The sequence below is a fragment of the Schizophyllum commune genome (assembly GCF_000143185.2).
Source record: "Schizophyllum commune H4-8 unplaced genomic scaffold SCHCOscaffold_12, whole genome shotgun sequence".
Classification (NCBI taxonomy): domain Eukaryota; kingdom Fungi; phylum Basidiomycota; class Agaricomycetes; order Agaricales; family Schizophyllaceae; genus Schizophyllum; species Schizophyllum commune.
This window is the reverse complement of record NW_026089549.1, coordinates 798419-820881: the sequence shown is the minus strand read 5'-3', so window position 1 is coordinate 820881 and position 22463 is coordinate 798419. Positions and strand designations below refer to the sequence as shown.

Genomic DNA, 22463 nt, shown 5'->3' with positions numbered 1-22463 from the left:
CAGCCAGTACTATTACTCGTATATACAGAGTAGTTGTCAGATGACTACGAACATCATGGAAATCCCAAGTCAAAATCCTCCGAGTTCGCAGTTGCATAGCAAGAGCAGTGTCGAACGTAGAGGACGCGCCGAGAGAGCTGTAGAATCTGAAAAGATAAAATTGGACCCCGCGGTATTTCTTCGAGCTACGCGACATTACCGACACACCCGTTTGATATGATTCTTCGTCGCATACCAGCAATTGCAACACAGCCAGCACAAGTACCCAGTCGGACGCCGGAGGTCATCAAAAGATGCGCAACGAGACGGTGGCAGGGATCCCTTGAGACGACAAGTTTTTCAGTGCATGGCGTGGTGTACAAAAGGAGTAAGAGGTAGGTCGGCGGGAGGTATAGATGCGAACATGATTTGAGGAAGAAAGGGGGGGTAAAAATCAAGAAACGGGCACGCTGACCTTTTATACTTCCCCGACGCTAGCTTCGGTACGTCCGAAAGCCGTCTTGCACTCGCGAAGTTGAGATGCAAACTGTAGAACAAGACACGGGGAAACAGAAGATCCTTTGAAGGCGACCATACAAGCACTCGGAAGAGCCACTACCTTCTTGCAGGCTTTGGAAAGTTCTGCATCGGAGGTCGGATGATTTACGAGACTAGCTGTGACTTCGGAAGGCTCTACGTGGTTATCAACTGTTCATCAGACCGAATTTCTATCCACCTGGCGTTTATCTATGCCTCTAGTTTATTAATACTCTTGCCAAGCGCTGCAGAAGTCCGTGAGCAGAGGCTGGCTGCTACACTTGATAAACGTACCTCAAGATCCATCTATCTCGCGCGAACCGGCAGACTCCTTCAGTTTGTCAATCGAGTCGAAGGAAGCGAGTTCGATATCAGCTCCCATGCTTCCAGCCCAGCTCACCCGTGCGTATAGATGCGTTTTGCCTGGCTTCGCGCGGTTCACCCCAGGGTTAGTGGAGATATGCACACGCCCATCGGTCTGCTCCTCGAATTCGACAAGGAATGTGACTCCATCCACCGAGTTCTCCGTCTCAAGGAATCGCGTTACTTCATCGACTGCGATGCACTTGATGAAGTGGAACTCGAGGTACGTCGGTCGGGGGAACTCGTCAGCAATTTCATCGGCCCGAAGCTTCTTATACTCTGCAAGGCGTTAGAAAGAGGTGTATAGGTACATAGGACGACTTACTCATCCTGGCGCGGTTGGCTGCGTTCGTGCATGACGAGCGATGTCGCGCAAGCCAGTCCGCCCTCTGACATGCCGACGAGCAGTAGTGCACGGTCGCACAGCCACACATCTTGGTCTTGACTTTCGTGTCCGGCCGAGATAGGGCGCTTTGACACTGCAAATCCATTAGATCCCTTTCTCTTCGAACCCAGGTTTGGCATAAATTATACCTCCAGATTACAGCAGCCTTGGCGTCCTGCCAGTTGCAGCGCCTTTCTGTACACCTTGTAGCGTGGGTAGAGTATGGCATATCGCCGGGCAACTACCTTCCAAGAAGGCCACATCGTTGTCGACGCCTCGTCAACCGGCCTTTGTTCGAACACGTGATGCCTGCCGCAGGCGCGCAACACGTCGGGCCATATCATCGCAGGAAACAGCATATTGAGCCAGCCATCTCCGCTCATACGCCAGTTCAAGTCGTCGTATGACCCTTCAGGGACGATAGTCTGCAGCCGATCCACGACGACGAGCAGGCCGGCTTCCAAAGCTTCGGCGAGATGACGGTCAGAGTCGCGGTCCATGAGCAGGAAGTCGAGAGTGCTGATCGCACAGCGAATGACTATCCGTGCGTTAACATTATCCTTGAGTTTCTGGACGTCGCGGGCGGTCCGTATCTGGGGGACAGAGGCAAGCAGGGTCTCGACGAGTACGGTTATTCCAGACGAGCGGCGGAAGCTGGCAAACATCTTCTTCCCGAGTTCGCGGTCCTCGAATAGGTGCATGACCAGATCCGAGTAGCTGCGAATGTATTCGCCAGGCATCGTTCCCGTCTTGAGAAACCAGAGCGAGCGCTGGAAGACGGCGCGCAGTAGTGCACACGGCCGGCGTCTCTCGTGCTCAAGGATGTCCGTGGAGTTGGGCATACCCGCGCGAGCCCCCCGCCTGACGACGATGCTGCTGTGGAGCAGCTTCATCAGAGCGTGCACAAAGTCGTTCACAAAGTCCGCCGCAGCGCGAGGCCAGTCGTATGTCAGCAACGACATGAACACCTCCTTGAAGCGTGGGAGAGAGAGGATGATTGGAGCGGAAGCAGGGTTGTCGAGGAAGAGGATGTACGTCGTCAGGAGGATCCTATAGCGCATGTACGCAGTGACAGCGACCGTGCCGTCCGACTGCAGGGGGAACTCGGCCGTTTCGAACTCGGATCCTGGAAGGTCCCGGATATGGCCTTCTCCTGGTAGAAGAAAGAGCACCCACGGCCAGGCATCGACCAGGTGCGCGACGAGCGTGTTAAGGCACTCCCTCCCGCTGCGAACCATGCCCATGCAGAGTTGGCAGCATAGCCTCCACGCCTGTAGAGCCTCGGAGATAGCTTGGGCACCGCGCTGATTCAGCGGGTGCGCCGGAATGCGAGCCGGGTCAAGACGCGCAAACACTTCCTTCACTCGTTCTTGCTTGAAAATGCTGGCGGGAAGCGGCGGCGTGTCGTACTTGTGCTCGAGCCAAACGAGGAAGTCTTGCTCGAATTTGCTTAGACGACCATGCAGGTTCTGGCTGAAGGGCTAGGTGTATTCAATATGAGCCCGATTTCTCAGAATTTTGCACAGACCATGATCTGAGGAGCCCCCCTGGCTCGATATTAGACAAGCACTGTCCGGTAGCAACGACGACGCGGGACGCAACGTGAAGATCAAGGGAAGGGACAATCGGCCACATGGCTAATTGTTGCCATCGGCATATTCCGGTGTTTGCTCTGAGGACGATGGAGCTACCACACGTAGCCTCGGAATCTGCAGTACGTGCGAGATGCAATCAGGATGTTGCCTAGATATCCGCATATATATACTACAACACAAAGCCAGGAGATCTCGCAGCCCGGGTACACACATAATCAACAAACTCCCGCACCATCAGCATCGCTACTCCCCACGGAACTCGCGACTGCACCGATGATCCATCTGTTCAGAAGAATCAAGTGAAGTAGGTTGTCGTCGATAGCAAACATATGTCCATTCTCCAGTACACCAAGCGGAAGACCCGTGAGCCAGGTGATGACATCCAGTACAGGCCATAGCCTCGCCCATCGACACCTCACGAAGAACGCGGCGAGTCCCGCGGCAGAGAACGACCCAAAGAGTGTCGCATAGACAGCCCACCGAGTTGGTAGCTGACTATCCTTGCGCCATTCGCCCTCGTGGATGTGCTGCAGGATAATGCTGACAAGGATGAGGAGCGACGTGACGACGGCGAGGACGATGGATGTGTACACGACCCACGGCGCTGTAGGCGACGGCGCACCGAAGTCGAGCGCCTCACGGGTCTGCTGCTGGAAGATCGCTCCGAATATTGCCGCGACAAGCCCACAGAAGTTCAGCAGGATCCCTGGCCGGAGACCACCAATGCGGGGCGTCGACCGATCCAACGTCGCGATGCACATAATATCCTTCGTCGGGGAGCCGGGCACGTACATCTTCATGCCGGGCTCGGACGTCGACGATGTCTTGCCGTAGAACCTGCTATGCCAGTCCGTCAGCCGGCCGGAGTAGAGCGAGTTCGCGAGCGCGACGCTGGTCCAGACGCCCGCGGAGGTGCCGACGGCGAGGAAGTAGCAGATGATCATCTGCCCGCAGATGCCGGCGATGAGGAAGGGGTGCGTCCATCGGCGGCTCGTGCCACCGCTGAAGACGAGGTCGAAGAAACTGGGCGTGTTGGTGTACGGCTCGAGCGCTTGCAGGACAGCTTCAACGCGCGTGATGTAGGCTTCGTCGGCAGATATGTCCTGCATCCCCCATCTCCCGGGCAGGTTCTGGATGGTGAGGCGTCCGAAGTCGAGTAGTGCGCCGCCGAGAATGGCGAGCCACATTGTCTGCCCGACGCTGATCTCGGCGATGCGACCGTCGAGCCCTGGAAGGTTGCCAGAGGACTCGGCCTGCAGTTTCAGGTACCGCACGACGCGGAGGTACGCGCCAGCCAGCTCGTTGAGCGACGCGGAGACCTTCGCCTCCTGCGGCGCGTACGAGTGGAAGTCGACGGCGCATATTGGCGCGTCCGTGTTGACCTGGTTGAGGTCGAGCTCATAGGGCCCGGCATCGTCATCGGTTAGGTGCTTCGCGCGCTGGCGAAGGGTGCTTTGCCCCAGCGGACGACGAACCATCTGCGCGGCCACGACGCCGAGCGCCATCTCTTCGTCGTCAACGTCGACCGCAGAGCTGTGGGGCATACCCTTTGTCGAGAATATGAGCCTGTCGCCTCGGAAGACGCGCACTTCCCAGCTTCGGAACGCGTGGTAGTCGGTGGCGGCGAAGAGAAGAAAATCTCGCGCGCTCGGCAAGCTCTGGCGGTCGGCTTTGATGGGTGGGGAGATCGGCGCGAGGGATGCGGGGACGACAAGTCCAGCGGAGGTCAGCGCCCACAGTGACTCGTCGATGGCAATCTGCGGAGGTGCTGCCACGACTGGATGTAGCACCGCCGCCGCCTTTCGCAGCGCCTCCGAGCGCGTCGCTGCCGAGACTTCCTCCGACCTAATCCAGAAGTTCGATACACCAATGGCCGTTCGGATCCCGGGGACGAAATGACACGCCGCCGACACCCAGTTCACGCGACGCATGGCTGGAATGGAGAACGTGGGCAGCCCCTTCCACAGAAACGGCCCAATCGATGGGTCGATGCTCCATAGATTCTCGCAGTTCGTTCCGAGCGCTGCATAGAGGGCACTGGCGAGGAGGAGGAGGCCAGAGGGCCAGGAGACGACGTCGTTGACTGGAGCCTGGGCGAGGACGGGTTCCCATAGTAGCGAGAACATGGTGGTCAAGAGCGTGATGCGGGCGATGTGCTGTGTTTCGGCTAGCACCGATGGCGCTGATGATGGGAGGCACGACGCACCGGCACGGAGGCAGTGGACATGCGCGATGCGGAGGGCGCCGCGTGTCTGCCTGTTTCTCCTGCTGTCTCGAGGTGAGAGTGCTCATCAGTGTTCGTACGAGTTGTTGAAGGTTCCTTGAGTGTCATCTGAGAACATCGTTCTTGTTCGTAGGTAGTTCGAGGTTGCTCATCGTCGACGGTGGTCGTAGTGGTCGTGGTTATCATGTCAGTGTCGTTCAGAGTACGAGTGCACCCAGAAAGCAGAAAGCTTGCTGGTCTTGAGCGGCGTTATATATATAGCGCGTCGAAAGTCGGATATTCGAGTGGGAAGTAGTTGCAGAGGTGAGGGGAAGAGGGAGGCGTTCACCTCGCGCCTAGGATGAGGTGACCATATATATCAGTGTACTAGGACATAGCTTACAGATAGGCAATCCATTCGTCCATGATGTGGCATACATGGGCGCTCAACTATGAATGGACTGCGGAGGTTAGATGCCATCTTGGTGGGAAAAGTCAACCTGAGTTGCGCGTGCCAACGCCACCGCGGCAGACGCCGGGACCTGCGCCACAAAAGGGTAGCGGCGACTTCGAAGATGAGATTATTGCCGCTTGCTCACGGTGTCTCTTTGGGTGATTCAGGAGTGTAAGTACTGACAGTGGATGGTACGTGCTCCTACCACATCGTCCTATGACTTGTCCTAACCCAACAGAAGCAGGTGTTACCTATCCCAAACGCGCTTCCACCGCTCCATACAATTTTTTTGATCGGAAGTCCCCCTTGCGAGGCTCCCTATCTACGATCTACGATGAATATAGCTGGCACCTCGCTCCCAACTATGAGAAACAGCAATGAGGAGAAATGGCACATGTACGATCGTCAACCCCCAAGCAGCGACCTGAGTCTCGCGATGGTCGCTCGCGTCCAAACTTCGCGAAGGTCACGATCGCATAGCACGCGCGCCGCTGACTCTCTCTTCACGCAGTTGCTGACACCGGCCACGAGCCCATCCTATTAAGTTAGTATGTGCCAGTGCATAAGCACTGGCAGTTGACTCGCTGAAGACCCGGCCAGCCGGTCACGAGCACGGAATTCCTCGGTACGTCATCGTGCGCTCTTCATTCGCCCGCCCACCTTATAAGCGTCCAGGACGAGCAGCCGACCCAGAATGAACCGCCTGACTCGCACGATGTCGACCCTTGCTATCCAAGCTCGCACGACCTCGCCTCTGCGCAAGGGCCTGATCAACTTTCCGGGTGCGACGCCGCATGCAGCGACGCTCACTCAGCAGTTACTGCAGAAGGATTTCGAAACCCATCACTGCTTCTTCAACAACAAAAGCTTCCATAACCACCTTTCGCACCAGTACGTACGTTTCGTCACCTGTCTGCCGGAAACTCAGCGCACCCTGCAGCCTTCTGTCCGTTTACGACCTGGGTGGCTCAGCCCACCTTATACAGGCCATTTACGACGAGGAGGCCTCATACCAGCGCCCTATCACTTTGGGAAAGAGCGAGGACAAGGTTCCGGAAATTACGGAAGAAAACTGGACCTCTCATCTAGGCAAGGAAATGTGCGTTCGTGTCCAGTACCGTACTGTCCACACTGACCGGATATTCAGTGCGTACCTCGGCTACCTTCGGTTCTTTAGCGACCATATCGCCGAGCATGGTGCACAAGCAACAATCGAGCGCTTTTTATTCTCGCCCGAGGCAAACGGGAACGGCAGCATCATGCTAGCCCGATTAGCGAGCGGAGTGTAAGCAGAGCCATTCTCAGGAAAGCGTCAATAGTGCTAATCCACTCTTCAGACTTCACCCTTGGATTCAGTTAGGCGTAAGTTTCCTCAACCATCCAGCGCTCGTGACGTCTAACTCTGCGTGTCTAGTTCGGTGTGGAGTTCAAGCAGGACTTCCTTGTCGCTACGGGACTGTCTCTGACAGCCATGACAAAGCCTTCGTACGGCGATATCCTAGCCGATACGCCCTCAGGCGACCCAAGCGTGACGCATACCGACAAGAAATCGTCGACGTTGCACGAGCTCTTCCAAGACATCTACGAGTCGGACACCCTCGATCCCGGACCCTACGACGCGAATGCCATGTTTGGTGACCGTGTACAGCGGTTCCTCTCTAATTCGGCAGCACGTCACAAAGTCCTCGATATATCCGGCCGCTGGACGTTCCCTCCTGCGGACGATGCTGCCGCCTTCGACGTCGCGCTGCAGCAGAAGCTCAAGGAGGCCATCGTCCAGGCGACGCTCCTGCTGGGCGCCACCGGTCTCCGAAACGACGACCGCCGCCTCCCGCCCCGCCAGGACTTCTTCCTCATGCACTTACTCACAAGCTCGCTCTTCATGAAGCCGCTTCTTGAAGTCGCGCGCAAGCCCGTCTATCAAGCGCGCCTGCTCCAGGTCTACCTACGCACCGCCATCATGACCACGCTCGCCCGCGGCCGCCCCCGCCCGGACGTGGACGCGCTCTACAAGCACCCCGTCGCCCTCGGCGACGAGGCGCACGACGTGATCGACACGCCCGACGCCAACGGGAAGGAGATCCGCGGCCGCCCCGCGCGCCCCGTGAACGCCTGGCCGCCCATCGTCGACAGCGCGTGCCACCACTCGGAGTCGCACGTCTCGAAGACGGTGCGCTCGCTGTACTTTGCGTCGAAGATGTATGAGACGGAGGGGAATTTGGGGGTCGTGCCGGGCGTGGATGGGACGGTGTTTGTGCGCGCGGCGACGGTGTTGATTGACGCGCTGGGGTGGATCAGTAAGGGAGAGAAGGAGCGGGGATGGGACTTTGAGCCGGTGGGGTGGGGATTAGCCTGGGCGGACTAGTGCGTCGTGGTCAATGGAGCAAGAATGTACAATAGTGAGTGCTGAATGACACAGCTCCCTGCTCGCCTTCGATGCGCCTTCAGTCGCGTAATGTCTCGTTCTACAGGTCACATTTCAACCTCGCGATTGCAAGACAGCTTCGGCACTTGCCGAAGCTAGTGGCGGGAAGGTATAAAAGGTCGGCGTGCCCGTTCGACTCTCACCTTCTTCTTTCTTCTCACCATCATATTCGCGTTTGCTCCTTCTCATCATCGCCCACGATCCCGCCGATCCGCCTTCTACTCCTCATGTACACCGCTCAACATCAGGTCCTCGCTGCCGCAGCCACCGTGCTATGGGCTTAATGACATGCCGCCTCAAGGGATCCCTTCCATCGTCTCGTCGCGGCGTCTTTCGATGTCGACCGGCGTACGACTGGGTACTTGTGATTGCTTAGATGCATCGCAGGGATACGGCGAGGATCGTGGTGGGCGGGCACCCTGGTATCGTCGCGCAGCTCAACGGGCTGTCGTGGGGACCGGCTGCACTTAGTTACTCATGTATCCCCATTCCTCCTCCTCCCTCCTCGCTGCGCGCACTCGCCTTGGCAGATCTTCGCCGGGCGACTGCGCGGTCTTCTTCTTTGGTGCGTAGCATGCTTCCCGCGAGCTCGCTCATTACTGACTCCCCGCCCATGCCCTCGCTCTCGCGTCGCAAGCCGCTCAATGATGGGCCCTCGCCGCCGCAGCCACCGTGCTATGGGCTTAACGACTTGCTTCGTCTCATCGCGACGTCTTTCGATGGCGTCCGGTGTACGACTTGTGTTTGCTTCCTTGCAATAGCTGGCATACTGCGAGGATCTCTTCGGTGTGTTGCATCCCCGTCTTTCTTTCCCTCATTACTGACTTTCACGTTCCAGGAGTGGTTTGATATGTTGTGTGATCCTTTGTTCTCACGAGCTACAATTTCTTCTTTACGCTCTTCGCCGTCCCAGCATCGCCGGCACGTTTCTGGTGCGAGTGGACAGTCCGGATCGAGGGCGTCTGTGGGTTCCTGTAGCCGTTCATCATCTGCTTGTCGTGTCGTATGTAGAAGGTCATTTCTTGATTGAACAATATTGTTCATCCGAATCATGGGACTTGCTGAACTAGTGTGCGCGCTCGACTTCGTTCGACACGCTCTGAGGCTGTCTACGGTAAATGCCGTGTGCGAACACGAGGCAACTTCCCAAGCGGGGTTAGCGTCGGGCTTGTCGGCGACGCAGCTGAGCGGCAGCTCTTCTCGCTATCGGTGACATGAGCAAGCGTCGTCAGCTCGTCATTTCCGCCCGGCTTTTTCCCTGTGACGAGGTCGCATTGTGTACTCTGCACAGAACTCTCGTTTCTTCGCGCTTATCGCTTTTGCCCCGCACGCCTGTGAATGCATACCCGACTTGCTGAGCCCGTCCCCTGCAACAGCAGTTGTATAGCTAACTGAAGTTTCACATGCATCGCTCGTTACATAAATACGGCGCCGTCTGTCTTGTCCACCGTATCCCGCATACCTTCCTCTCATTCCCCCCTTTCTCTTTCTTGGTGCTCAGCGCCGGCCTTCGGGCTCCTTGGCTCCATAATCACTCTCTCGCTGCCAACGGCCCTTCGGGATGTTCCGGCTCAATGTGGCGAAGCCTGGTGAGATCTTGTGCCGACGCCGGGCTGTCTTCGGGCACCCAGTGCTCTAATCGAGTGCCCAGTGTAATTGCAAGCTTAAATCGCCCGGCGAGAGTAGTATGGGGCTGCACCGAATGCCCACCAGTGAACTCGACAGAAGTCAATGTCGGCTGCTGGGATCGGTTGCCATCGTTTTACCCTCCTTTGCTCCTTTGTTTGCATGCTCTCCACCGCCCTCGCCCTCCTCATTCCCTTCTTCTCTCTCCTCCGCCCTCCTATTCCTCTCGCCTTCGTCTTTCTCGCATCTTCTGGCTGTCTGGCGTCCTAGTCTTGGACCGGCTTCGTGCCGCTGGCGGTTTGTGGCCCAGCCAACCGTCGACGATGCGTCACTCGCGCGCCCCGCCTCAATCCGGTGAGAATCTTGGAGAATAATTCATAGAGCTCACCATTATCGCAGCTCGGGCCCGCCTCGAAACTTGACGCTCCTCACATCTCTCTCCTTGGCCACTCGGCTCGTTCTCATTGCAGTGAGACCCTTCTCCTCGGACATACTCTCCAACCCATTGACGCGTCGATCAGATGGTCCAGTTTCTGTGATGCAGACTGCGCACTGTATCTGTTGGCCGACGTTTCTGTAGACTGTTGCTGTAACGACCTGCACGCATTTTTGCTCCGAACTGCAATGTACCGCTTTTCCTGCTCTGCTCTGATCTCAGACTTCGTACTCGAGAATCTATCTACCCTTTATAACGCATCAATGATTGTCATATGAGCCATTCGGAGCGAAAGCACTCATCAATGCCTTCGGGGTGCCGCGTGTGGTTGCACGCGTGACATAGTCACAGTTGAACATTCGGCTTGTGCCGAATGCACGTGAGTGAACGGGGGGGGGGAAATACATTTGTATACCGCGTCTTGTACCTACGACAAACTGCGGTGTAAACTATAGTACAGTAAGATAGTGCTATAATTTACAGGGGTTCGGAGGTTTTTTGGGAGGTGCGGAATGCAAGGGGGAATGTGTACGGGAGGTCCTATGAGAAGGGTATGTATGTTTGTAGGTCCATGGGGGGTGCGAAACTAGTGGGTCCCGCGGGCAGCAATAGGACCCCTGACAATACACACAGGAGCCGGATACTGAAAATCGGCCTTTTGGGCGTTCCTGTCCGGACCCTCGACGGGGGGCCCTCGCCATTAGGGTCGTTCAAACCTAGCGGAATTTCGCGAAAAGGAAAAATTTGGCTCTTTCGAACAGAACTTTTGGCGCGGGATTCGGCCTTTTCGAGTGATTTTTCGCGAGAAAAGGAAGAATTCGATTATTCTGAACAGAGGTTTGAACACAGAGGAAGGACATGTGGCTGTGTCGAACAGGATTCTCGCCCGTTTCCCCCGCCAAACGGTACCTTTTTCAGATTTTTCCCTTTGCGCACAGGAAAAATACGAAGACACGAAACGAGCTTTGAGGGACCCTATTCTCGCCGATTGCCCGCTCTTGGAGCGCGGTCGGCACCACCTTCGCGCCGTATATCACCTTCCATATCCACGCCCGTCATCCTCGGCACGAAATCTGGCCTCCAGGCCCTCGCGAAATTCATCGGCACCTCGAACGCACTCGCCAAGTCCGCCCCGGAGCCCAACAAACAGCCCCCATAGTCGTGCCCATTGCTGCAGGACCCCTGACAATACGGTTATATTCCAGATACAAATCCGGACAAGAACGGCTCAAAATCGGGCGCTCGCCCAGATACAAGTCCGGACGGAAACCGCTCAGAGGGGTCCACAGGCAGATTCTGGTCCAGACAGAATTGTTGGGCGGCGGGTGACACCACACATGTTGACGCGCCAGCCTCATTATGCCGCGGTGGTCTAATGGAATCGCGCGGCACGAAGTGAATATGTGTACGAGTTCGAACGCGGCGAGCGCGTCGCGTTTTGGACTTTTGCGTGGGGAAATGGTCTTTGACCGCATTCTCGCTGAGCAAACCTGTTTGAGTGCGTCTGAGCGGCATCTGCGAGGGCCACGAAGGCCCAAACAGGCGTTATATACAAAATTACGGCGCCAGAGGCGCCCCGGAAAATTTTGGCGATTTTTTGAGTTTTTTTTTGGGCCAAATACGATTCCGGACAAGAATAGGGTCCCTCAAAGCTCGTTTCGTGTCTTCGTATTTTTCCTGTGCGCAAAGGGAAAAATCTGAAAAAGGTACCGTTTGGCGGGGGAAACGGGCGAGAATCCTGTTCGACACAGCCACATGTCCTTCCTCTGTGTTCAAACCTCTGTTCAGAATAATCGAATTCTTCCTTTTCTCGCGAAAAATCACTCGAAAAGGCCGAATCCCGCGCCAAAAGTTCTGTTCGAAAGAGCCAAATTTTTCCTTTTCGCGAAATTCCGCTAGGTTTGAACGACCCTAATGTGGTCGCGGGTTTGGATGGGGGCCTCTCCGCACGGGCACGCAGGAGATTCGGATGGTACAAAGCGTGCGTAGTAGTCGCCGCGGAAGCCGTGGCCTAGGATAGTTTGGATGATTCGTGTATGGATGCTGCGATCTCCGAAGAAGTCGCGGTGGAATGGCGCGAGTCGCGATGATGGTGGGTGGTCGCGTAGCGCGACGCCAGCAAGGTTGGTGTGTGGTAGGGAGGCCCATTCGCGACGCCATGCGCGGAGGGCACGAGCTTTGTGCTGCTCGCGGGCCCACGATATGGTGCTCCGTTGGATGTGGTGGTGTTCGATGGTGGCCGCCTCGTTCGCTAGTTGGTCGGCCCGTTCATTGCCCGCGATGCCCTGATGCCCGGGTACCCAGACAATCTCGACCCGTGCGTCAGGTAGGCTGCCGAGGATGTAGTCTATGTGTTTTCGGAAGATAATGGATGCAGCCTGTGCGGGATGAGCAGAAGTGTCGGTAATGGTACGTACGGCGGACTGGTTGTCAGTAAAGAAGATAATTGTTCTGAGGTGAGAGTGTTGGCTGGGGAGGTCGCGCGTGCGAGCAGCGCCTGCTGCGAGCGCCCACATCTCGGCATCATAGATGCCTGCGCGGCGGCCAAGGGGAATGCGCGCGGAGTGGACTACGTCGCCTTGAGATAAGGCGGCACGTGAGTGCACCGATCCCTGACTTCATCTCGATTCTCGAACCTGCACTGTGAGCATTGCCATCACGGCGCGACATACATTTTCACAACAATAATCTTGCATACTAGAGCGTCTCAGGAGCCTGTCTGGTGTCATCTAACAGTCGGGGTAAGCAACACGGAAGTCGAGCGCTGATGAAGAGACCTGCCGGCCGGCGCGGTGGTCGTTGATTCTTCAACTCTGTCGTTCACGAGCGCTTCCAATTGCCAAATCTCCTCTTAGATCTGCGTATACGATGCAGTTGAATGACTGGGCGCTTACGAGGTTGTAGGCTCGCATCTGCACTTCATCCGTGGAGAACTCCATCGAGACGTTGGGCTGGAACTCTTCCGCAATGAGCGCGGTAGTAAGCAACATCAGTAATCCTCAAAGGGCACAGCTCACACAAAAGTAGAACCCAGCGTCTGAGATATGTCCCCTCGAGCAGGAGTTCGACTCCTTCATCAGCACCCGGAAATCACCGTACCGCGCCAAGCTTTTCCAACACCGATGCGTGAAGGAGGTCATCGCACGACTCCATCCCTCCAGGATACCCTCATACCCCCTCAACGAGCAGGGCGCACAGGCTATCTCCGAGGCCCTGCAGGCTTGGAGAATATACAGCCTCCTCTCCGCTTGCCTGTTCAACAGCGACAAGGAGTTCCGCACCGAGTACCTCGCCCATCTCCCTCACGCATGGCAGTGGGCACTCTTCCTCCTTCCGGGAGAGGGAAACGTGAAGGACCTGCGCGGCCTGGACTTTCAGACGCCGAGCTTTCCTCTGCGTCCCGATGGTACGGTCGCGGCGACGGTGTACATGCGCTATAGGATGCTGCTCCTCGCACTGGTGGCTCTGCTGGACGATCCGGCGAGGCTCCCGGCGTGCCAGAGGCTGCCGCGCTTCGGAGAGGTCTTCCTGGCGTTGGCGACGTACGAGTGGCCGCGCCCAAGGAACGACGATCTCGCGGCGCTCATCCACGACCTGATGCGGACGCTCAGAGCCGGCACGACGCGCAAGGGTGACTTTAGCAAGCAGTTCATGCACGATCTGCGCGCAAACGTGGAAAAGCACCCCGGCGTTCTCCTCCGTGTCGTGTTCGAGCGCTTTCCGTGGCTGCTCGACCCTGGAAATGACGAGCTCAGCGACGATGATAGGAACCTGTACGCGGAGCACTATGGCATTGTGATCGTTCAGCTCCTTGCCTCGCTTCATGACCCTATCCTCAACGGCTTCCGGGATAACGGCGGGGCGAAAACTCTCGTCAAGGCGCTTCTGCGAGCTATCCCTTACGCCCCGACGCGGGAGGTATTGGTGGAAAAGGCTCAGGCGTCCATCACGCGCCTCATCATCCACCTCACCATGAGGGTCCTGGATGAAATCTTCGCGTTTCGCGAGGCCGACGACGCGGTGGCGGACGCCGTCGACGCAGGCTTGATTATTGTCATTGACAGATTGCGCCGCCTTCTGAGTGCTGAGGTCCTCGACGAGGAGGAGCAGAAGGGCGCACGCAGTAGCGTGGAACACTGGCTCGATGACGTGCTCACCCCGACGATGGTCAGGCTCGATGTCCTGCGCGCACTCACGAGAAGGAACTATGGCATTTTCCTTAGCGAGATGCGCAAGGAGGCGGAGGCGACCTGGCCCGCCCTCAGAGACGCCGCGGAGCGCTACGCCAGCCTCTTCCCGCGGATGTTGATGTTCAAGGCTCGCTTGAAGGCGTTGCGGAGCCGAGGCTGTTCGAACGCCGAAGTGAGCGATATCATGCTCGGGGGGCAAGGCATGATCACTAAGCAGTTTATCCATTCGCAGTGTCAACATGCTCAGGCTGGCATAACGCAGAAGACTCACCTGAAGATATGCAGCTGCGCGACAGCGATGTATTGTTCTGCTGAGTGCCAGAAAGTACATTGGCGCTCGGGACAACACCGAGGAGCTTGTTCGAACGAGGCCAGCAGGCTCAGGCTCAGTGAGTAAATATGTGCGGTCGGGAACTCGCCTTCTGATTGTCGATTCATAGCCACCCAACCGCTCAAAGATCCAGGTGGCGATCCTATCATCACTTCCATCCGGCCGCATCTAAGATACCTTGAGTATCACTTCCTTCGATTCTGCGCTTTGACAGAAATTGCATTGCTTTACGAGGCGGGGAAGATGACGGACGGAGTGAAGTATACGGTAGAATTCCAGCATTCCGATATCATCAAGTCATTCAGCACTGAATTACCCTTTACCCTCGAGCCACATACGATCCTCGTGGAGCTGAAAGCGCACTGGGGCGCAGGTTTGGAAATGTGCATTGATATTCCAGACCCTGTCACCTTCTCGGAACTAGAGGACTTGATACGGCTACGCAAGACTGTGCTAGGAATGTAATTTGAACTTCGCTGTTCGTCATAACCGTTAGACGGTTCTGTGGTCGCGTGCCCTCACCGCGGTTGTAGAGATCTGTGTAAAGGATAGAAGTATAGTGACGCGGATAGTATACACGACTACAAGGTATGATACACCGGGAGACCAGACAGGGCGAGGTACACGGGAGCAAGAGGGATAAGAAGAGGAACGCACAGGGGACCATGAAAGACAAGGCAACAGGTGCGAACAACGAAGCACGCCACGATGAAGGTGTACATATGGCATAGGTGGGCAGTGAACAAGGCATACGCGGTAGCCGAGACGGCAGCGAAGGCAGAAGGGTCGGCACCTAGAGTTGACTTTCTGTGAGGGCCGATAGCATATGGAGAGGCGCGCCGCCGATGCAGGTCATATGAGCAGCAAGGGCGGGAGGTGACAAGGAAGAGTCATCAAGCGACGAGTTCGAGCTGCCGAAGGACGACGAGTTGCAGTCGACAGACGACGATGAGCTGGAGGTGGCGTAGGAAGATGCGCTCGAACTGATGGAGGACAAGGAGCTAGAAGTGACGGCGAAGTGCGACGAGCTGAATTCGGCGAAAGACGACGTGCTCAAATCAGCGGCTGAGCTAGAGCCGAAGGTCTTCGTGGATGGATCACAATTGTCCGCATAGCCTCCCGCATGCAAGGCGTCCCAGGCAGCTGAGATAGAAGTGTCCCACGTTGAGCTAGAATCGGCGTTCCCAGCGGCGTCCCAGTCGAGGTGATCCGTCGCCGACAGGCCAATCGACCCGTCGCCACACGGAGTCGAAGTCACGCTCGCGGAGGCTGTGTCGGCGACCTCGAAGTGTGAGCTGCTTGTCTCAAAGATCGATTTGACCTTGCCAAAGTTGTAGGTCGGGGTCGATACCGCAGCGAGGCCCCCGAAAGCCGAGGCTGCGTCCTCGAGAAGCGTCAGGGCGTCCTCCGAATTTGTATGGGCATCCCAGACGGTCAAGTTGGTCATGACGTCGTCTTCGGTCACATCGCCGTCCCAGAAGGCCCAATGGCTGTTCAACGCCTCCGAACTGATGTCCCCCAAGGGCGGATCGGCTTCCTGCAGGTTTGGAGTGCTGTCCTGCGGGTTCGAAGTGTCGCCCCGAAAGATGAGGCCGACGTCGTGGAATGCTGAGAGGGCCTCACGCAAGAAGGAATCGGCGTCCTGAACGGATGGTGTGTCGCCCTGAAAGGCTGTCGCGGCATGCTGCAAGGCCGGATCGATGTCATGTGCACCTGAGGCGTGGTCCGGTGAAGCTAGAATGGGCACCCATGGAGGAGAACCCATGTCCAAAGTGCTCGGAGAGGCGCCCCACGTTGTCGAGTTGCGCGCCGAGAACGGAGTCCCCCAAGACGTGGTCGAGGGGCTCCGAGGCGAAACCGTCCAGGCGGGTGCGGGTGCCATGGTTGCCTCGGCGTGACTCGAGCCCGCGACCATGTCGCTCGGGCGATCGAAGTCGGGAGCATTCGCCTGGGATAGCAAGTGAGTGCGACCGATACTCGAGGGACTGGGGTGAGGGTCGATGGAAAGACTAGCAAGAAAAAAGAGCAAGGACAGAAAGTGAAAGACGTACCCTTTGCGACACGTCTCGCGGTGACCCCATGAGCGCAGCTTTACGCTTGCGAGTAGGCAAGGGAATCATGGGCTCTTGAGCCTGGGCGGGGGTGGGCGGTGTCACGGCAAGAGTGGCGGGAATATGCATGATGGCTTTCATGACGGGAACCAGGTTCCTTGCGACCCAGGCGTCGAGAATCACTTGCCCACGATACTCAGAGGTGATGGCCGTGATGAGGGCGTAAAGCGCGGTCGTGGGGTCTTCTCCACCTTGGCCGAGGGCGTCGCGCCTGTAACTCCTCGCTTCCAGTGTGACGGCATTCGGCGATGACAGGCTGTCGACGACTGCCTAGTAGGGCATCAGTGAAGAACCTGGGGATGTGTCGGCGCACGCACCTGAAGAACGGCGGGCGGGGAAGCTCTGAGGTAAGGCATGGTGAACGCCGCCCTCTTCAGCGCCGTCTCAAGCTCCTGGCGGCCGCGCTCGCGGACCGGCGTCAATGTCATGCACTCCTGAGCTAAGAGAAGCGTCGTCTTCTTCGCGATCCCGGCGCGTCTGTCGCGGGGTGCAAGGGCGAGCGGCGTCCGGCGCTTGTGCGGCGCACCGAGGTTGGCATAGTAAGTCGAAAGGGCGTCAAAGAGCATGGCTGTGACCCTGGCCGTGTCGATGATGGGTCGGGAGATATCGCGGGTGGCTGGCATGGCGCTGTTGTACCATCAGTTCAGCGCGCCCCTCCAAGTCGCGCGAGGACAGACCTTGTCGCTCAAAAAAATAGAATGGTAGAGGGACGGAAGTGCTGGGCGGACTAGCTCATGCAGGTGCGCCCCACCCTCCTAGACGGCGGAAGCTGATCATCTCTCCGCCGACGTCGCCGCTGGCGTTGTTGGTCTGCAAGCTGGGTAATATGAGCTGGTCATTGGAGAGCCGAGGATAATGTCCGCAGCGGTAACGTCGAGGGAATGACCGGTGCGCTGGGCGATGTCGCCGCCTCATCGTACGTAACACGATGTGACAGGACGCGTTGGTCACGTCGACCTGATGGCACCATCGTTCAATGAGCCGCCGACGCGAGTGAAGGGTCTTCATGCCAAAGTAGATGCAATTAGAATGGTCAAAGCTGAGCAGGCACAGGGAAAATCGCGTATCGTCACATCCGAAATTAGCACTGAGCCCTGGGGCCGACGTTCTCGTCCGCAACGCCGGTGCAGTCTGCTATATGGTACATTCAAAGCCAGAAGTCGCGCGCCTCTGACTGCCGACTAGCACGATATACTCATTCTGTATCTGGGAATATAGAACGAGAAGGGCACACTGCTGCCTGCCAAGCGTGATGGCGAAGTTTGTCACGTTGTCACGGTTGAACTTTCGGCTTTCTCCGCTCGCCTCGTGATCTCGCAACTCCGTCGGCGTGACCTCATTTCGAACATGAACTTCAACTTGACCTGATCCTCTGTTGTTGCTGTCACAGAACGACCCAACTACTAGCTAGCGCAGAAAAGCAGCACAGCGCTACGCAAAAGGCTGTCTTGTGGTGATCGCTGGGTAAGTGTGAAGGCAACGCGGTTGAAGTCGAGCATCGGCAAAAAGACTTGCGGGCGGTGGCAACAGCTCTTCTACCCCGTCACTCAGGCGTTTTATCAACTTTGAAACTCTATAGACTATGGGCTGGCAGCTTACGAGCCCGCAGGGAGCTCGGATCATAACCTTTGCTTAAGTTACTCAAGGCGCAAAACATCGCATCTTTCGTAATGAGCGCGGTAAGCAGAATTAGCTACTATCAGGACCACAGCTTTACACAGGACCAGGGCTCGACATTGGAGCTATGTCCCCTTGAGCAGGAATTCAACGCCTTCATCAGCTCCCGCAAACCACCGTACCGCTCCAAGATCTTCCAGCACCGGTGCGTGAAGGAAATAATCGCGCGGCTCCATCCTTCCCGGATCCCACCGTATCCACTTGACGAAAAGGGCGCAGAAGCCATCTCCGACGCTCTACAAGCCTGGCGCATGTACAGCCTCCTCGCTGCTTGCCTCTCTAACAGCGACAAGGACTTCCGCGCGGAGTACCTGGCGCACTTCTCGCACGCTTGGCAGTGGGCACTCTTCCTTCTCCCGGGAGAGGGGAACGTCAAGGACTTGCGCGGCCTGGACTTTCAGACGCCGAGATTTCCTCTACGACACGATGGCACAGTCGCGGCAACTGTGTACATGCGCTACAGGATGCTGATGATCGCGCTGGTGGCGTTATTGGACGATCCAGCGCGGCGAGCGATATGCCAGAGGCTGCCGCGCTTCGGGGAGGTCTTTCTGGCTCTGGTAAGCTACGAGTGGCCTCGCCCAAGGGACGACGACCTCGCGTCGCTCATCCATAATCTCATGCGCACGCTGAGGGCCGGCACGACGCGCAAGGACGACTTCAGTAACCAGATGATCGAAGATATACGCGCACACGAGGCGCGGCACCCTGGCTCTTTGCTTCGTGCCGTTTTTCTGCGCTTCGTCTGGCTGCTGGACTCCGGGCAAGATGAACTCGACGCAGAGGAAAGGAGTGTCTACGGGCAGCACTACAGCTTTGTGATCATGCAGTCGCTGGGCTCGGGGTTGCACGATACTATCTATGCTGGCTTCCGGGGCAATGGCGGGGCGTCCGTGCTCGTCAAGGTGCTTCTCCGCGCCGTCCCGCACGCCCGCACAGAGGAGGAGTTGAAGGAGAAGGTCAGAAATGAACCAACCATCCAGCGTATCATCGCGCGTCTCGCCATGAGCGTCATGGATGGCGTCCTTGTGCTGCGCGACACGGACGATGTAGTAGCGGAGGCGATCAACGCTGGTCTTCTCGTGGTCATCGGCCGTATGCGGCGCCTTCTACACGGAGCAGCCGCGGTCTCGGAACAAGGGGGCATACGCACGAGCGGGGACCGATGGCTCAATAACGCAATCATCCCAGCGATGGCCAGGGCGAGGGTGTTGCGCGCTCTTCTGGAGAACCATGACAATCTATTCCTGAAGGAGCTGTGCGACAAGGACCACGAACCGTGGCCCGCGCTCACGACCGCAGCAGAGCGTTTCGAGAGCCTTTTCCCTCCAATGCTACTGTTCATCGACAACGTGGACGAAGCACGGAAAAAAGGATGCTCAAACCCACAAGTGAGTGATATTGACCGCGTGAGGGACATGCACAATCGTTGAGTCGTCTGCTCAGTGTCAGCACGCGGGCGCGCCGAGGAAGAAGATGCGCCTGAAGATGTGCAGCTGTGCGGATGTGCTCTACTGTTCGCGTGAGTGTCAGAAGATACATTGGCGCTCAGGAGGGCACAGAGAAGCTTGCTCAAACGAGGCCAATAAGATCCAAACAAGTGAGCCGGCCTATATCACTGCCATCTCATCTCCCGTTTACCGGACTTATAGTCACTCGACCGCTCAAAGACCCGAATGGCAACCCTATTCCTACTTCCGTCGGACCTCATCTGAGCTACTACGAGTACCACTTCCTCCGGCTCTGCGCTCTGCACGAGATCTCGCTGCTCTACAAATCTGGCAAGGCGAGGGATAGGGTGGAGTATACGGTAGAACTCCCAAATCTCGATGGCATCAAGACATACAAGGCCGAACTCCCTTACACCCTCGAACCGCGTACAATCCGCGTGGTGTTCAAGGCAAATTGGGGCGCAGGTTTGGAGATGACCATCGCGATTCCGAGGCTTGTTACCTTCTCAGAGCTGCAGGATGTACTAGAGCAGCGCAAGATCACCCTAGGAATATACGCGTAATCATGCATCGTCAGGACGTTCCCCACGAAGTGTGGGATGCCTTGCTAGGTGACAACTGTGCGCTGAGATTGCGCTGAATCTCAAGATCTATCGGACACAAGTCGAAACGATGCCACAAATCAAGGAAGCTCTCATGCGTATGATGTTCGATGTACTCAGAGGCCTAAAAGCGCGTCAGAGAGCATCCCAAGGGCCAGAGAACAAACGCACCTCAGTACACTATGCCGCGGGTACCGCTCGCTCCCTTCTCCACGCCTTCACCTCCCGCGCTGCCGTCGCCAGCAGCGGGATGAGCGCGCTCGCGAAGAGCGGCATGTACACCGCGTAGATATGCTCCGGCGGGAAGTACAACAGCTGCAACATCCCTGGGCTGAAGAACGCTCGCGAGGCGAGGACCGTCGCCTGCGCGGCATGCTGGAAGGCAGAGAGCATGGAGGCCGAGGCGGACGAATAGGCCTAGAGTGAGGGTATCAGTGACTTTAGGGGGGAAAGAGGACGGCAAGCGCACCATCTCCAAAGCCTGCAGCGCCCCCTGCACATCGTCCCGGACGCGCGCCCCAACCGGCATGTTCTCGATCTGGTCCACCAGCCGCGAGATACTGCTCAATGTGTCACGCGCCTCTTGTGCGCTCTCCCTCGCTCGCCGGCGCAGGAGCGCATCGGCTTGCCAAGCTGAAATATGCCCCGATGGGACGCGCGCGGTGATGCCTGCTGGTAGCTGCGGCACGCCAAGGAGGGTGACGAGCTGCGCGCGGAAGGTCGCGAATGCCGTGTCCACCTGCGCTGCTGGGTCGCTGGTGAGGAGGTCCGTGTCCGCGAGGACGATGCCGCCCCACTGCGGGATGAGGAAGGCGCGCGAAGGCGAGGGTTCGCCGGAGTCGTTGAGGATATATAGCGGACGCTTGGGCACGAAGAGAAGGAAGTGCAGGACGGGGTCGTTGGAGACGCTGGACGCTGAGCAGAAGGAACAAGATACTTAGTATGTGCGAATAGATGTGATGAGAACACGCGCTTACACAAGGACCACTCGGCCGAGTTAACGAAGACAGTGAGTTGCTCGGGTGTCAAGCCGGCCTCCCTCGCCTCAGAGGCGTCAGATTGAGCGTCGGTACCCTCGGCGTCAGTCTCCAACCGCAAGGATACTGGCTCGAAAGCCAAAGGCGCGTGGAATTGAACCTGACTCTCGATAGTGAAGTTATAGAGGCTGGCGAGATCGTTCAGTGTCGGGGACAGATGTTCTGAATAACATTCAGCGCAATGCGGTGCGACAATGAGCAAGAAACGCCGGGCCATGGGACTGCTCGCTTACTTTTGATGTTTTCTCGTATGGGCCAAGAAAGCATGCTGGTACCATCCGCCGCGTCCTCGTTCAGCAAAGAGAAAGACAGCTGGTACCGCGGCGCGAAGGGCACGATATGCTGCTCGTGTCGACGGTCAACGGCCTGAGGAACGAGCAGAGACGTGAGTACGTCGAGGACAGTATCTGCTGAGGTTGGTAGGTCGATGTGCTGGGTACGTACAAGACTAAACTTACCATCGCTGACATCTCGAGGGAAGGACACGCGCCGCCCTTGGATGTACGTGTCGTCTCCATCATGGAAGAGGACCTGATAGTCTGTGCTTATTGAGGGACATTTCACCAGTGCAGATAGCATGGCTCTTACCATATTTATCACTCGAGGTCGCATGTACATCCACCCCCGCACTCACGAGCCTCTCCTTGAAAGCCGGCGTGTCTAACGCCTCCCTCACCCTCCCATTCGGAACGCTTATCCCAATATCAAAACGCAGATTCTTATCCCCTAGAGCGCCTATCCTCCCCTGCGGCAAGCTCAACCGCTCAATACTCGTGGTCTTCCACCACAGCGGCAGCGCGAGGAAGATGACGAGCCAGTAGGACGCGATGATGAGCCGGCGCACGTGGTTGGCCTGGTAGTAGATTTTGGAGGGGTCTTTCAAGGGGGAGTCGGGTTGTTCGTGTAGCTGGGAGTCATCACGGGTATCGGCATGAGATAATGGGACTTCGAGTTGGGGAGGTTGCCCTTCGTCCGACATGAGTGAGGTCGGAGGAGGTGACGGTTGTGGTTGAAGTGCAACGTGACCATATGCCGGATGTGGGCCGGTGCGGGCCGAGATA

General features: G+C 57.2%; 11 protein-coding genes across 11 annotated transcripts; 5 read left to right on the top strand and 6 right to left on the bottom strand.

Moving 5' to 3' along the window:
• Positions 1-811: 811 nt before the first annotated feature.
• Positions 812-1313, bottom strand: SCHCODRAFT_0252504 (uncharacterized protein; the record flags this gene model as incomplete). Its single annotated transcript, XM_003027502.1, has 2 exons — positions 812-1156; positions 1206-1313. The coding sequence occupies 2 exons, from the start codon at positions 1311-1313 to the stop codon at positions 812-814; spliced, it is 453 nt and encodes a 150-aa protein (XP_003027548.1).
• A 94-nt stretch (positions 1314-1407) lies between these two features.
• Positions 1408-2866, bottom strand: SCHCODRAFT_02590774 (uncharacterized protein; the record flags this gene model as incomplete). The annotated part of the gene is made up of 2 exons (XM_050343985.1): positions 2793-2866; positions 1408-2745 (listed from the first exon to the last, which is right to left on the bottom strand). Exons 1-2 carry the CDS (start codon positions 2793-2795, stop codon positions 1408-1410), a joined length of 1341 nt encoding a protein of 446 aa, XP_050197950.1. The 5' UTR covers positions 2796-2866.
• A 116-nt stretch (positions 2867-2982) lies between these two features.
• Positions 2983-5531, bottom strand: SCHCODRAFT_02640771 (uncharacterized protein). Its single transcript, XM_050346169.1, has 3 exons — positions 5466-5531; positions 5066-5411; positions 2983-5015 (listed from the first exon to the last, which is right to left on the bottom strand). Exons 2-3 carry the CDS (start codon positions 5189-5191, stop codon positions 3075-3077), a joined length of 2067 nt encoding a protein of 688 aa, XP_050197949.1. The 5' UTR covers positions 5192-5411; positions 5466-5531; the 3' UTR covers positions 2983-3074.
• Positions 5532-6217: 686 nt separating this feature from the next.
• SCHCODRAFT_02640767 (uncharacterized protein) lies at positions 6218-8017 on the top strand. The gene is made up of 5 exons (XM_003027770.2): positions 6218-6407; positions 6457-6615; positions 6664-6801; positions 6854-6878; positions 6931-8017. Exons 1-5 carry the CDS (start codon positions 6232-6234, stop codon positions 7879-7881), a joined length of 1449 nt encoding a protein of 482 aa, XP_003027816.1. The 5' UTR covers positions 6218-6231; the 3' UTR covers positions 7882-8017.
• Positions 8018-8063: 46 nt separating this feature from the next.
• SCHCODRAFT_02088901 (uncharacterized protein) lies at positions 8064-8991 on the top strand (the record flags this gene model as incomplete). The annotated part of the gene is made up of 2 exons (XM_050341751.1): positions 8064-8727; positions 8780-8991. Coding segments are annotated over exons 1-2 (622 nt in total), but the record flags the coding sequence as incomplete, so codon positions are not given.
• Positions 8992-10904: 1913 nt separating this feature from the next.
• On the top strand, positions 10905-11506 carry SCHCODRAFT_02088889 (uncharacterized protein; the record flags this gene model as incomplete). The annotated part of the gene is made up of 1 exon (XM_050341750.1): positions 10905-11506. A coding segment is annotated over one exon (475 nt), but the record flags the coding sequence as incomplete, so codon positions are not given.
• Positions 11507-12261: 755 nt separating this feature from the next.
• Positions 12262-12595, bottom strand: SCHCODRAFT_02554504 (uncharacterized protein; the record flags this gene model as incomplete). Its single annotated transcript, XM_050343701.1, has 1 exon — positions 12262-12595. A coding segment is annotated over exon 1 (258 nt), but the record flags the coding sequence as incomplete, so codon positions are not given.
• A 199-nt stretch (positions 12596-12794) lies between these two features.
• Positions 12795-15129, top strand: SCHCODRAFT_02590762 (uncharacterized protein). The gene is made up of 4 exons (XM_050343984.1): positions 12795-12982; positions 13031-14365; positions 14426-14582; positions 14634-15129. The coding sequence occupies exons 1-4, from the start codon at positions 12971-12973 to the stop codon at positions 14987-14989; spliced, it is 1860 nt and encodes a 619-aa protein (XP_050197945.1). The 5' UTR covers positions 12795-12970; the 3' UTR covers positions 14990-15129.
• Positions 15130-15153: 24 nt separating this feature from the next.
• SCHCODRAFT_02088871 (uncharacterized protein) lies at positions 15154-17535 on the bottom strand. The gene is made up of 4 exons (XM_050341749.1): positions 17313-17535; positions 16953-17262; positions 16576-16905; positions 15154-16472 (listed from the first exon to the last, which is right to left on the bottom strand). The coding sequence occupies exons 2-4, from the start codon at positions 17256-17258 to the stop codon at positions 15318-15320; spliced, it is 1791 nt and encodes a 596-aa protein (XP_050197944.1). The 5' UTR covers positions 17259-17262; positions 17313-17535; the 3' UTR covers positions 15154-15317.
• Positions 17536-17988: 453 nt separating this feature from the next.
• Positions 17989-20340, top strand: SCHCODRAFT_02554498 (uncharacterized protein). Its single transcript, XM_050343700.1, has 5 exons — positions 17989-18099; positions 18245-18314; positions 18363-19703; positions 19759-19912; positions 19965-20340. The coding sequence occupies exons 2-5, from the start codon at positions 18306-18308 to the stop codon at positions 20324-20326; spliced, it is 1866 nt and encodes a 621-aa protein (XP_050197943.1). The 5' UTR covers positions 17989-18099; positions 18245-18305; the 3' UTR covers positions 20327-20340.
• On the bottom strand, positions 20252-22413 carry SCHCODRAFT_02640756 (uncharacterized protein). The gene is made up of 7 exons (XM_050346168.1): positions 21991-22413; positions 21861-21941; positions 21636-21809; positions 21343-21564; positions 20835-21280; positions 20537-20782; positions 20252-20489 (listed from the first exon to the last, which is right to left on the bottom strand). Exons 1-6 carry the CDS (start codon positions 22379-22381, stop codon positions 20546-20548), a joined length of 1551 nt encoding a protein of 516 aa, XP_050197942.1. The 5' UTR covers positions 22382-22413; the 3' UTR covers positions 20252-20489; positions 20537-20545.
• Between the last annotated feature and the right edge of the window lie 50 nt (positions 22414-22463).